Below are 14,428 nucleotides of genomic sequence, written 5' to 3' on the forward strand. Positions count from 1 at the left end.
AAAATCACATTGCTTCAACTCTCTCACTAGCAACCTAACAGCTTTGCAAAGGTATCATGAATATTTTACCGCATGCCCACAAAATCCACTTTGTTGCCTGTGGTCTCGTCAGAATGATGAAAAACAATTGATATTTTACTTTCCCATTTAAAAAAAAAATGTGTTCTAGGCAATCAGATGAGTGGAATTTTGCAAGGCTGCTGTGTATGATGCACAGTCAACTTTATAAATATTTGTCTTGTTTAAAAACTAGTTGTTTTCAGCCCTGCTATGGAGAGTACTCAGTAATGTAAGCAACTTTGTTGCAAACCACAATTATAAACATAACATGAGGTTACATTAAAACTTAACCTCCACAAGTAGAATCCCACATGATGCCTTCTTGGGAGAGCCAGGGCTGTATAAATAGGAAAGCAATGGTGGGCCCAGGGTAAACAAATGGGATTTGGATCTGAGTTCTGAACATTGCCAGGCTTAGGGTATAGTTAGGGGATTCTTTGGAACATAAATGACTTATTTCTGCTTGGCCCATTTAACTCGGAGGTGCTAAAAATGATTGCAGTGTGAAAGGGTTAAAGGGTAGTTTAATTCTGGAAAAGTGGCAGTAAAAAAGAGCCTCTTTGGGTTCCATGTTTATTGCTGTGTTCAGAAGTAAAATGTGTTCACAAGTAAAAAGAAGGGTTTCTTTTTCTTCCTAGCTGCCATCCCTGCAGATTTGCCATGGGCTGTGACAGTCAAGTTGGATCCTTTTTATCTCAAGCCTAAAGGTTCTGCAGGCTAAATTATTCCCTCAATGGCATTTTTACAATCTAATTGCGGTCATTACTTTTGCACAGGTGTAATTTATTGGAGATTAGGGCCTAATCCAAAATCTAATTGAAGACCATGAAAAGACTCCCATTGACGTCAATGGTTTTGGGATTCATAGAATCATAGAAGTGTAGGACTTGAAGGGACCTTATTGGATCACCTAGGCCTTGGCTACACTGGCGCTTTACAGCGCTGCAACTTTCTCGCTCAGGGGGGTGACACCCCCTCCCCCCCGAGTGCAGCAAGTTACAGCGCTGCAAAGTGCCAGTGTAAACAGGGGAGGTGGAGTTCCTGCCACACTGGGAGAGCTCTCTCCCAGCGCTGGTGCCGCAACCACACTCGCACTTCAAAGCGCTGCCTGGAGTTTCGAGTGTAGCCAAGCCCCTAGTCTAGTCCCTTGCACTCAAGGCAAGACTGAGGATATGTCTACACCGGCAGGTTTCTGCCGCAAGTTATACCACTTTTATTAAAATGCTGGAATTAAACAGCTGTTGAGTGTCCACACTGTGCTCCTTGTGATGCTGGAGTACATCCACATTAGCAGCTCTTGCGACGGCAAAGACAGCAGTGCATTATGGTAGCTATCCCACTGTGCAGCTGGCCACAGGGTGCTTTGGGAAGGGTTTGCAATGCCTCATGGGGCAGACACAGTGTCACATGATGCAGGTTTCGCAATCCCATTGTTCCATGGGCATCCTACTGCATTGCCAGCTGCTTTTCAACTGAAGTGGGGGGTGAGTGTGTGACAGGGAGTGTGTGTGTGTGTATGGGGGGGGGAGACAGTGTGTTTTGGGGGACAGAGTGTGTCAGCATGCTTGTAGGTTCAGACAGTGGCAGGAAGCAACCAGTCCTGGGGGAGGGGGAAACCCCGACATCAGCCCCATCTCCCTCCCTGGGGTCTCTGCACAGCAATCTCTCTCTTTCTCTCATACACGCATGCGCACTCACACAGACAGACACACACAGAGACACCTGCCTCTGTGTGCTTTGAAAGGGGAGGGGTACATGTCTTCAGGGCAGCCGAGTTCAAAACAATGAGGCATTATGAAACCGCTCCAGAGGCCAGTTACAGCCCAGAAAGCAATCAAGTGTCTAAACTGACAAAAGAACGCTGGAGCCTCTGTGCAAATAGCCTTATGACTCTCGTCCAGGTGGGTTTGAGCAGCGCTGCAACTGAGGAGTTTCTGTGCACAAAGTGGCTCGGCAATGTGCACACAGCTGCAGTTGAGCGCAAAAAGCTGCTTTATTGCGCCATGTAGAAAAGCCCTATGTAATAACGAAACCATTCCTGATAGGTGTTCGTCTAACCTGTTCTTCAAATGACAGAGATTCCACAACCTCCCTGGGCAATTTGTTCCAGTGCTTAACTATCCAGACAGTTAGGAAGTTTTTCCTAATGTCCAACCTAAACCTCCCTTCCTTCAATTTAAGCCCTTTGCTTCTTGTCGTTGTGCTTGAAAACAGTTATGTCTCTCCCCCACCCCCTAGTCTTCTCTTCTCCAGACTAAACAAACCCAATTTTTTCAATCTTTCCTTATAGGTCATATTTTCTAAACCTTTAATCATTTTTGTTGCTCTCTTCTGGACTTTTTCCAGTTTGTCCACGCATTCCTGAAACATGGCTCCCAGAACTGGACTCAATACTCCAGCTGAGGCCTTTTCAGCGCAGAGTAGAGCGGAAGAATTACTTCTTTCTTGCCTACGATACTCCTGCTGATGCATCGCAGAATGATGTTTGGATTTGGCCCTTAGTGAACAATTTTGTTGATAATGCACAAGGATAAAAGCTAGCTTGCTCTCTCTTAAGCTGAGTGAACTCAGTAAAGCCAAAGGAATAAAAAACCAGACAGCAGCGTGTGTTTTGGTAATGGTGAGCAAGATTTTCACAAGGCAGTGCCTACAGGCTGGTTTCTAAATCCATCTTTAGGCACCTAAATAGTGGCCTGATTTTCAAAAACGCTGAGCATCCACTGAAGTCAGTGCCTAAATATGGATTTAATAGCCCAACTTGCAGCACTGATTTTTGAAATCTTTGCCTGTATGTTACTAAATACACCAAGGGAGCAGATGTATTGATTTTTTTTTAATTGCCATTTTTCTGGGTAGATCTCTGCTTCAGGATAAGTGTACTGTCTGAGAAATAGTTTGATCAGACTTCAGAGGGAGCATTTTGGTACAGATTGCAGGCCCAATCAGTATTCCGCAGCATTACTCATGTGAGTAAGGACTGCAGGATCTGGCCAATTTGCTGTGGATTTGCATTAAAATCTTTCATATATCATGTCTGCTGATGTAAGTCTAGGTTGCTGACCACATTGCATTTCTATAGTTCCTTATCCTGCAGTTCCTATTTGTGCAAAACTCTCATTGAAGTCAGCTCTGTAAATTTCTCATGAAGATGAATCTACTCCTAGTTATGGCTACTGTCCAGTGCTTCTGCATCTCTCATTTATTACCATGATTTACAACAATATTGTGAGTATTATCAATCCTCACTGAAGTCAATGGGCCCTTGGCATGATTTTCGCACTGCAGTATTGGGTCCCAAGTAATTTTGGTTTCTAAGCAGGGAGACTTTGGCGCAGAAGTACCCGTTGTTACCTAGTGTTAGCAAGTATCTGCAAAATACTCCTCAGGCTCACAAGCCCCAGAGAGAAAGAGGATGGGGAAATAACGTGTTTTTAGATGCTGATGTTGTAAGGAATGACAGAGCAATGTCAGCTCCCACCATGCTCAGAGGTGCATACTAGGGAGACAGGTGTGGTTTAGGTGTGGTACTTTGAGCCAGGAATTCCCTAGTTCTGACTGGCTTTGGACTGGTCACTTGGGCCCCAGACCTTCCAGCATTTATGCGGGTTTTTAATTCTAAATAGGTGAATAATCTCAGCTTGAAGTCAATGGGACTAATGAAAGTTAAACCCATACTTCAATGTTTTCAGGGTTGGGGCCTTAAACTCTCTACCACAATTTTCCTGTCTGTCAAATGGGGATAAAATCTGCAAGGGTGTTGAGAGGATCAGTTAGATAATGTCAGCAGAGAAAAGAGCTAATTGTTATGTGCATGGCTACAAACATTATCCAACTTCCAACATCACTTCCCCACAATTTCCCTCCCACCCTGCAGATATTCAGATACTTCCACTATGAGAAAGTATTTGGTGGATCACTATTGCAAATCAATTATTTTCAAGGTGTTTTTGACTTAACTATCATTTTCTTTTCCCTTGTTACCTGATGCTGTGTTGTGTGAAGTGCTCAGAGTGACACAAACTTGTATAAGTTTCTTCTTTGGGTGGGAGGTTCTTGGCTATAACATTTGAAAAGTGAGTTGGAAACCCTACCACGACTAACCAAAACCAAATCTGCATTTGGAGAGATTTCAGGGCAAGGAATTTTTAACCTTTAGGCTACAGCCATTTTCCATGCTCAGAAGTGATTGGGACCTAGGAGCTCTCATTGAGGATGATGGGAGTTGCTGGGTGCTGAGCTCTGTTGGAACAACTGGCTACTAATGTATTATTTTATCTGACTTTTCATGATGTTGAGCATCTGGAAAGAAGGAGAGCTAGGACCATGTGACCTTTCTTGTTTATGGTTAGTTTTACAGTCGTGCCTAGATGCCCCAATCTGGGATTGCAGCCTCATTGAGCTAGATCTTGTACATGCAGTAAAGGGACAGTCCTGTCCTAGGGAGTTTACAATCTGGGTAGGTTAAACAAACATATTGAGAGGGACAAGAGCACAAGGCAACAATAATATTGTCATGCTAATGCAAGTCACTTCCCTGCAGGCAACAAGCAAGTGCTCTGTGGACCTACAGTGCTCCACAGATCTCAGTTTGAGAACCCCCAAGACAGTGAATTGGGAGTCAATATATGTAAATGACTGAATGTTTCCCTTCCAGCCCTGAGAGGCAACCCCTGGTTCGGTGCTACAGGAAAGGTGACTGAGATGTTGTTAAATGGATGATACTTATATAAAGGGATGAGGCAGAATATTTAATGCTGGCACATCCAGATCTCCTCAAACACAGACTGCTAGGGATAATAACTAAACAGGAGAATTTAGAGTGCTAGCCCCTTTCCCCCAACCCCTCCTTTTTTTTTCTTCCTTTCCAACCTGAGACACTGGCTGGTACAGAACACTGATAAGATGTTTTCCATTCCACTACCCACGCAGCTTGTCATCACTTTTCAATTTTTGCATTTTGCCCTCCTGATACAGCAGCTGTTAAATGTGGAATTCAGGGAACCAGGCAAGGCCACTGGTATAGCATTCTATGAGCAGAACTTCTGGTGGAAATGTGATGTGTTGACTGGTTCTTACCTCAGGCAAAGGGAAATTTGAAAACAATCTACGTTCAATATTATGGCAGGCTGTTCTAATTCCAGATGTCTTTGTAGTTTCTAATGATTCATTATCAGGTTTTCTTTTTCTTTCTGTTACTTCTCTGTCACAGGCTTCAATGCTTGGCTGTGTCCTAGGATTTTTTAAACTGATGTTTGTAGTCTTAAGAAATGGGGTTGAGGAAATGTTAATTTTGACCTGCTTTCCAAATGTTTTCATTAGCATATTAAAATGCATTAGGCCTAGAAACTCAGTTGGTATGCATTGGCGTAATAGTTGCATCACTGCCAATGGAGCTGTGCTGATTTACATGAGCTGAACTTTAAGTCCTAGTGTTTAGTAAATTAATCTCAACTGTAGAAGAGACCCTACAAACATTTCAGTGGGAGGATCTAATTTTTCCAGGATGTGCACATCTTATTTCTAAGGGTGAATCAGTCAAATATGTTGTAAATCCGATTTGCTTGGTGGTCTAAGACCAGATTCTGAAACACTGTGCATCTCTCAGCTCTGAAACATCTCTCATCTGGAAAGAACATAGCCCGCTGATGACTGGATGATTATTCTGAACTCTTTGTTGCACTGTTGGTGCAATGGGTGGATGTGTGCGGTCTGAGATTCCTATTTTTCTGGGCAATAGAAAGAATGTGAAGGAAAATGTTATTACAGGTGGTTGTATGGAGGAGAAAGAAGTGGTCATGTGTATGTACTGGTGACAGATGAGAAGGTTGTGAGGAACACAGGAAATCCGCAAACTGGAGGAAATGCTGTGCTTTGTAAGCAGGGATGAGTGAACTCCAAATGGAACTTAATGGACCAGATATTTTGTTGGTGTAAATGGGCACAGGTCCATTAAAACTGCAGGGAGCTACACCCAATTACACCAGCTGATCACCTAGCTCAGTATGCTTGGGTTGAGGTACCCCCGTTTACACCAGCTGAGGATCAGGCCCACTAAGTTCCGTTCTTTAATACAGGAGTAAAAGTACAGAAGGGGGAGGCTGTCTCCTCCTTGCTTTGTGGCCACCACAGCTCAGCTTGGTATGTGTTTGATGTTCAAAATAAAGGGGAAAAAAAAAAAGAAACTTATTCTCACAAAGGCTCTCCCTTCCCCTTGCTTGGTTCCCCTTCGTTGGCAATTCTCCAAAGCAGACAGCTGGCTGGCTTTGTTCTTTTGCAGTTGTGTAGTACTGAGGTCTTCTGCAAACACATTTTCCAGAAGGCACCCAGCATTCATGTTAGCCTCACTTCTAGCCTGCCCCCCCACAACCTAAGCCTCATGCCTACCTCCTAGAGTTCTAATTACCCTGGACCTCCTCCCTCCAAGCCACTACCACAGATACTATGCTTTTTGTGACTTAGTTGTTAGTAAATTCTTATCACCAAAAGACTAAGGGCCACTGACTCACATTAGGGATGCTGTACACTGCTCCAGGCCACACTTGAAGAGGGATTGTTTCCTGTGAGGCACAGTCCCTCCCTGAGCTGCCTGGCACAGAAACGACACACAACTGCTGCACTATCCTTTTGGGTGATGGAAGGTGTGCCCCTCTCTCCACACAGCCAGTGCCATGACCATTCACTCTCCTCCTCTGTGCTCTTTTGGGGTTATTTAAGAGGGAGCAACTCTTACACACCCCCTTTCCCCCCCCCATGTAAAAAGACTGTGATATCCTTGGCCGTTACATGTGGGCACAAGGTGGAAAGTCTTATTGCATTCTTTCCAATACAAAATATAAAGGCCAAGGACTGTCTAGCCCAAAGTCTGATACTCATTGGCTTTTTCTTAATGCTTCCACTTAGTGCCCTTCCTGTCCATGAATGCACATGTATGAATTATTGTATGTTGCTTTTGCATGCTAGATCTTCTTGCAGCATGGCTTCCTTTGCTAAACCTGTCCTCACCACAAAGATCAGTGCAGATGACCTGAACCCTCACTTCATCCATCATTTCACTTTAAAGGAACTATTCTTCATGCCACTTGCACTCCCTGCCTCTAGAACTCTGGTTCTCAAACTTTTTGGGCCCAGGACCCATTTGTAAATGTTTATGGCCTGTTGTGACCCAGTAAATAGTCTGGGCATGGAGGCCTTGGGGTGGTTTTGGTTGGGTCCTGCCTCCTGGGAGGGTTGGATCCTGCCCAACACTCACCCCACAGTGGCAGCTGTGGGGCTGCCTGGGCTTGGCTCTCTGCTCTAGGTGTTGCAACCTCCGGGGTTGTAGTGCTGCTCAGGTTTGGCTCCGACCCCCTGACTGGACCAAATATGTATGAGTGGAGTTATGACCTGGCTTATGGGGTTTTAGTGCCACTCGCTCAAATTTGGCCTACCTAGACTCCCATCATCATGACAGCTGGGCCAAATCTGAGTGGGACCCAGGAGCAGGGAGGTGAGCCCAGCCAGCCCTGTGGGATTGGAGCCACAAAAGCTGTCATGTGACCTTTTGAAACATTTTGGTGACCTAATTTTGGGTCCTGACCCAGAGGTTGAGTAACCCTGCTCTAGAAGGTAAGAGAGCCTTGCAGCACTCATTCTCTGACCAGAAGAGAAGTCAGCTGATTATTTTCAAGACCAGTGCTAATGTTTCTCCATAAATTAATATGCTGAGTTGCTTATAGAACAGACACGCAACTGTCACGCTCTGCTAATGTCCTAGAATGCCAGCTGCAGTGTGTATCAGAGTCCCAGGAATCTCTCAGTTCCAGAACTGAGGTTTCTGGTGTGCCAGGATGCTCCCTCCAAGCCACTTGGATCTGTACGAACTTCCCTTTCACAAGTTTTTTATAAACACTCAAGTGACTTAATATGTTAACAAAAAAGCCTGCTTGCGAATTAAACTTTCTGATATCAATGTTATTAAATCAAATATTCTTACTGCCACAGGATCCAGGTCACGATCTAAGTCATCGCACGCCGTTAAACTTAAGAAATAGATTATTGAAATGCAAGTCAAATTGCTTTTCATGGATTGGTGGTTTATTTATTTTTCTGGATGGGGAGTTATTGAAAATTGATGTATGCAGTTGAGAACTGTCTCCCTGTTGTAACCAACCTTTTACAGGTTGGCTAGATTATTGTTTTAATAGCAGAGACTTGCATCTTACAAAGAGATGATGATTGTTATTGTCTGATCTTATCTGCAGTTATAGCAAGTCTCTATCTGCACACTATTTTTTGATGACCGCTGCTGGCATAGTGGACTCTTGAGCACCATTAATAATAACCTCTAGCATTTATATAGCACTTTACTCCTCGACTGTGGTTCTTTGCCTACCCTGGCACTAACTTAGAGGAATCATTGTATTTAGTACCTGTCAAATCACTGGAGAGCACAGTAGGCATCTTTCAAACAGGAAGGAAGTTTCCTTTAAAGTTCTCCAAAAGAACAGAGAATGTGGGGCAAGAGCAATTTGGTAATGGAGCTTATCTGTTGGGTGGAAATTTGGAAGTTGTATAACCTAGAAGTGTGTGGAAATCGGCTTTCTCCTGGCTGAGACAGGAAATTCTTTGTTATAGCTAGTGAGGAGGTAACTGTGTTGCCCTGTGCCTGACACTTCATGGTTGGTCTTGTGGGAGAGAAGACAGAAATCTCTGATGCAACTTCCTTGTGTGAACTTTAGTTTTAGCTCTGTGTAAATTTTTTTAAAATGCTGACAAGGAGAGCAGCACTTGCTTATTTTCTGGCTTGATAGCACTATCGGCCTTCTGTTGTAATGATCTGTAATTTTCCAGTCATTTTTTTTTTAATGGTGATGACTCCTGAAATGAAAAATAGTCCTGAGATGGGGTCCAATGCATAACTGCAGTGCTGAATGTCATTAATGTGGCTCTGGATGCAGGTGGATGTTAGTGTATCAGTGTCAAAAGGAGAGGATAGAACAGGCTTTTGAAATTCTTCTGGGTAGGATATTTTGCCTGATTCGCTACTCCACTTCAGTTGAATGGAGTTACACTGGTCTAACAGAGTAGAGAATGTGGCCCCAAGCCTTTCTGAATGGAGAGGATTGAGACCCTAACTAATCTGTTTGCAGGAGATGAGAATTAAGGCCCTGTGTAAATGCCAAACTCACTGAAAAGCAAAGCTTGGGAGGCTGGTACTGCTTTTTTAGTTTGCCTATATGTGTAGTAAGAATTACCATTCTGAAAATAAAATGCTTGCTGATCACTGTAGTGTACATGTCAGTGAGACTGATCCTCAAATGTCAATTTTTGTTAAATTTGGCTTTCTTGTCAGCTATCCAAAAGGTATGTTGAAGAATAAGGTCCTAAATTTGCAAAGACTAACACACATGCTTAACTTTACGCACAGTGAGTGGTCGTATTGAAGTCAATGGGTGGAATGATGCCCCATTGAAGTCAATGGGAATTTTGCTGTTGATTTGAGTGGGATTAGGATTTCATGCAATGGTTCTATTCATGGTGCATAAAGTTAGCATGTGTGTAAATCTTTGCATGGTTGGGGCCTATGTGTGTAGCAGAAAGAATCAAATATAATTGGCTACAGTCTGCTTCCAGTTTCACTGGTGTTAATCTGTAATAATTCCGCTGAAATCAATGGAATAATCATGACTGACTGGTTAAACAGAGAGCAGAATTTGGCCTTTTTAATGTTGACATCTCTTTTTTAATTTTTCTTCTTCAGGATGTGTATTTTTTTTCTTTCAGACTCCTCAGCAGTACAGCCAAGCAGTGAATGAAAGCAACCAAGTTAATCTGTATTGTGCATTTCTGGACTATAGGTATGTTAAATGCTTCTAAATGTCTTTCTTCGATGTATTGTTACTGGTTACTTATGGCAAATGCAACATAGTCAGTGCATGCCAGACCTGACACATATTCCCTTTTTCTTGTGTTCATGGGAATTATTAAAGCAATGAAACCACAGGGTTTACCACAAAAACAGCTTCGTAGTAAGAGGAAAGAGGAAGAGAAAACAGCTTCCTCTTACTGTAGGTGGGGAAGTTCTCATTCTATTCACTGATTTCAGGATAAAGCAGATTATTGAGAGAATGAAAAACGTTGAGATGAACACACAAAGATTGATTCTAGTTGCACTTGTATTGGTCTTTTGCAAGCATCAGTTTCTCCGGAAACATGGGTGTTGTAAATCGGCATACTTCTACTGAAGTAATTGTTTCCACTGGAGTTCCTCCTGATTCACACTGGGTACATATGAGATCAGAATGAGGTGTGTGGTATGTATTTCAGAGCAGTGAGTCATGTCTGGTACATATTCAATGATGAAATTAGATGCCACTGAATGCAAAGCAGGGCAAAAGTATAAATAAATATCACCTCAAGTTGTACTGTGTAAACAGCAAATATCCACAAACAGTGGCTATTTTTCTGCTAGCTTTGGGTAGCCAGGAATAGTGTATCAGATGCATTTGTGATTTCTAAACATGCTGTTGATACTGAATTAATTGCGAAACAAGTCAAAATGAGACCTGAGCGGGGACTGACACACTTTTTGAGCGATAGCATTCCAAGCACTACTCAGTGCACCAATGGCACACCATTTTGTGATACCTCCTCTCCAACTTGCATTTGGGCAAGATCAACATAATGGTTTTATTAAATTTTTATTGTTATTACGCTGAGCTGTCCCAGCTGTTTGTAGTCACTAGCTTGTGCGCTTACTTACACATTATAATAAATTAGAAACATGTTTTACTACAACTAGTCAATATGCTTCAGGGCATCATTCCCACAGCATGTGCTCCGGGGGGATTAGGCCCTGGAGGCCTTGCCTGAGGATGAAAGACTATAGCAAAAATCCCTCCTCCCAAAATGAGAGGTTTATTTACATCAATACACTCTCTTTCTCAGATGTATGATTACTCCAATAAAAGGAGTCATTTGGCATTTGTATAATAGGAACAATATCGATACAGATCCCCAGCTGGTATAATTATGTGTAGCTCTGTTGAAGTCAACGGGCCAGGTCTTCAGCTAGTATAAATTGGCATAGCTGTATTGAAGTCAATGAGCTAGATCTTTATAGTGTGTATATCAGCATAGCTCCACTGAAGCCAATGGGCCAGCAAATTGGCATAGATCCAGTGAAAATAGGTAACTATATGCTAAATTGGATTCTTTCTCTCTCTCTCTTTATATCACGGCTGCCCAGAGGATTCAGGGGGCCTGGGGCAAAGGAATTTCGGGGGCTCCTTCCATAAAAAGAAGTTGCAATACTATAGAATACTATATTCTTGTGGGGGCGTCTGTGGGGCGCGGGGCAAATTGCCCCACTTGCCCTTCCCCCCACCCCCCCGGGCAGCCCTGCTTTATATTGTTGTTAGCCCATAATAGTTTTTTCAGACTAGATATAGCCCAGCTTACTTGAATGTTGAGTTGTGGATAATTCCTCTGAAATCAACGGGAGTATTCAAGGAGAGTGAGGCTGGTAGAAAACTGGCCCTTGGTATTTTTATTTTTTTTACCACACACAGCTGTTTGCCACCCAGACTAATATATTTTACTACACACAATCATTTGCCACTTCGAGTGCTGCAAACCATTCATAACTCCAGGCTTAGAAACACACCAGGCAATATGGTTTACTGTGATTTGCTGCCATCATCATTAAACAGTCAGCATTTACTATCAGTTACTGTTCCACAGTATGTCAGAAACCACAATTATTTCCTGTGCTAAGTGTAAGGAGAAGCTGCTCTATCTCAGTGGTAACTGTTAGTAACTTTGGACTTTCTAATGTACTGAAATTGGAGCATCAGTGCTGAGAGCATATACTTTGGTTTAGATGTAATTAGGGTCCTGGATAATATGAATGTTGATTACTAACTTCCATGGGGGAAGGGATAGCTCAGTGGTTTGAGCATTGGCCTGTTAAACCCAGGGTTGTGAGTTCAATCCTTGAGAAGGCCACTTAGGGATCTGGGGCAAAAATTGGTCCTGCTAGTGAAGGCAGGGGGCTGGACTCAATGACCTTTCAAGGTCCCTTCCAGTTCTAGGAGATTGGTATATCTCCAATTATTATTAAATTAAACAATCAGCACACAAACTTCAGTGCTCTGATAAAGAGTACCATGCAAACCATTGAGTTCTAGGCAGCTCTTTTCTTTCTTGTGTTGTATCGTTCTGGAGTATTTTAATGTTTGAAAGTTACATTGAAAAGCTGTTGTGACGTGCTTCATTTTTTCCTATGATAGCTGTGTAGGATTATTTCTTTCCCCTTTAAAATGATCTTTAAATTTGTAGCAGAAATGTAGACTTAACCTGCATATTTAGTATTGCGACTACTTTGTCAAAGTCTATAAATGGACCTGCCAAAGGAAACCTTTGGTCTTTGTGCAGATATTTGCCTGGATGATTCTTGGTAGCTAAAGTTTAAGAAAAAGATATCTTCTGTTTAATGAAATTCATGTCTAAGTAGTGCCAGGAGGGTTCATTTTAATAGGGGCCCCTCTCCATTTCCTGTGTGCTTTGCAGCAATGGAAGTGCCATGTGGTCTAATGAAGGCTGTGTGCGTGATGGCGGGGACCTCAACTATTCAGTCTGCCTGTGTAACCACCTCACCAACTTTGCCATTCTGATGCAAGTGGTACCCCTGAAGGTAAGAGTAAACAAAGGACTAAATCTAGGAGGTCAAAACTGAGCACAAACCAGTTCAGCCACTTGTATGGGATGAAATACTTTTTTGAAGACAGAGATCCAAATTCAGCCTTTCTTTATTATCTCACTTGCATCCTCGCTTTTCCTTTTGTAACTGAAATGGGATGTGGGATGAAACACGCTGCAGTCTGTAGGAATCAATATGTGCTGTACTTACTTCTCATCCCACAGGTATTATAGCCCTTAAATAACTGGGCAGGAAAAGCACCTACAGACATGCTCCATAGAACACTCCTGTACGTAGGCTAAAAGATGAGTGAATAGGACTTTTCCATCACTAATTTCTTTGATTCAGTTTCAAGACAGAGGACATCTGAGACGTGACTGTTTAGGGTTGGGGTGGTGAATCACATGGGGTGGACCAGGGAGGATTTACAGCAGCAGGGATATGTGACAAGCTGGGACTCCTGCATGGAGCAAGTCCCAATCTCTTCTGTTTCCCAGTTCGTCCCTGAACATGTATTCTGCTAGTAACTGGGGAGCAGTGCATCCCCTTCATTTATGTTCCATGATGCACATGATGCTCTTTCCTCACCTAGCTGCAAAGTTGGGTGTGGTTTGAGAAGAAACAGAGTGGGATCAAGAGCTTGGGAGAAAGAGAAGGATGAAGAACTGAGGATGAATATCCTTATCTACAGTTGCTCATTGTATTTACTTGACTTCTTTGTTCAAAGAGTTCATGATCATACGCTTTTTTTCAATGTGAATATGCAACCATTCCTATCAGCAGGGGATAGGCTTTTTACTTCCTACTCACGCTACTGAATGGTTTCAGCAGAACTTGTCCAATGCCAGTTGGCGAGGCAAGGACTCTCTTGGCCAAATCTGTCTCCTCACTAACCTTATTTCTGAAATTGGCTTACTGGGAAAATATGATCCCTAGTGGGACATACGGAGTTCTTTGTCAGACTTGATAGCACTGATGCATTGCCTATGAGGTAGTGTGTCTGACTTCTCTGTTAATTGGTATGAATAATGAGTTTGCTGTTGTTTCAGATAGTGGCTTTGCCATGAGACTGCTGGCAGGTTTGCAAACGGGTACAACATACTCATGAGAACAGCACAGAATTTGTTACTAACAGAAACACAATACAAATCAACTGACAAATAGTGACCCACTTTAAAGCAATTTTAATCAGTATTCTAGTACTAAACAGCACATAAAGGTTTTCAGGGAATGATGATCCATAATGAACTTGCCATCTTTTCAGGAGTAGATGTTATATTAATATTATAAGAAGTATTAATCAAATCTTGCTATCAATAAGTCAATGACAAACTCAGTGTAATGCCACAGAATTCAGAATCGGACTCTAGAATGGCAATCACTATAATACTTTGCTTTTTTTAAGCAAAGAGCTTATAAAAGCCCCAGAACACTCCTGAATTATTATAGCTATTTAACAGATGAGTAAAATGAGGCCTGGGGTGGCAGGGTTAAGTAACTTGTGCAGGGTCACATGGCTGTCATTGTGGAGGTGGTTATTAGTTCTGTAGTTAATTAGTTAGTTGTTTATTTACAGAAGCATCTAGAGGCCCAAGCTGATATCAGGGCATCACTGTGCTAGTTGCTGTATGCATATGTAATAAAAGACGGTCCCTGCTATGAAAAGCTTGACACCAAAAGAGACCAGAG

General features: G+C 42.6%; 1 protein-coding gene across 12 annotated transcripts in view; it reads left to right on the forward strand.

Annotated features, from left to right (window-relative positions):
• Nucleotides 1-14,428, forward strand: part of ADGRD1 (adhesion G protein-coupled receptor D1) — a 257,981-nt gene that overhangs the window by 135,164 nt on the left and 108,389 nt on the right. For all 12 annotated transcript variants that reach the window (XM_039504723.1, XM_039504722.1, XM_039504714.1 and 9 more), the window contains 2 exons: nt 9,823-9,896; nt 12,610-12,733. In XM_039504723.1, coding sequence (XP_039360657.1) covers nt 9,823-9,896; nt 12,610-12,733 — 198 coding nt within the window. The remainder of the gene's footprint in view (nt 1-9,822; nt 9,897-12,609; nt 12,734-14,428) is intronic.

The sequence above is a fragment of the Mauremys reevesii genome, linkage group 18 (assembly GCF_016161935.1).
Source record: "Mauremys reevesii isolate NIE-2019 linkage group 18, ASM1616193v1, whole genome shotgun sequence".
Taxonomy (NCBI): domain Eukaryota; kingdom Metazoa; phylum Chordata; order Testudines; family Geoemydidae; genus Mauremys; species Mauremys reevesii.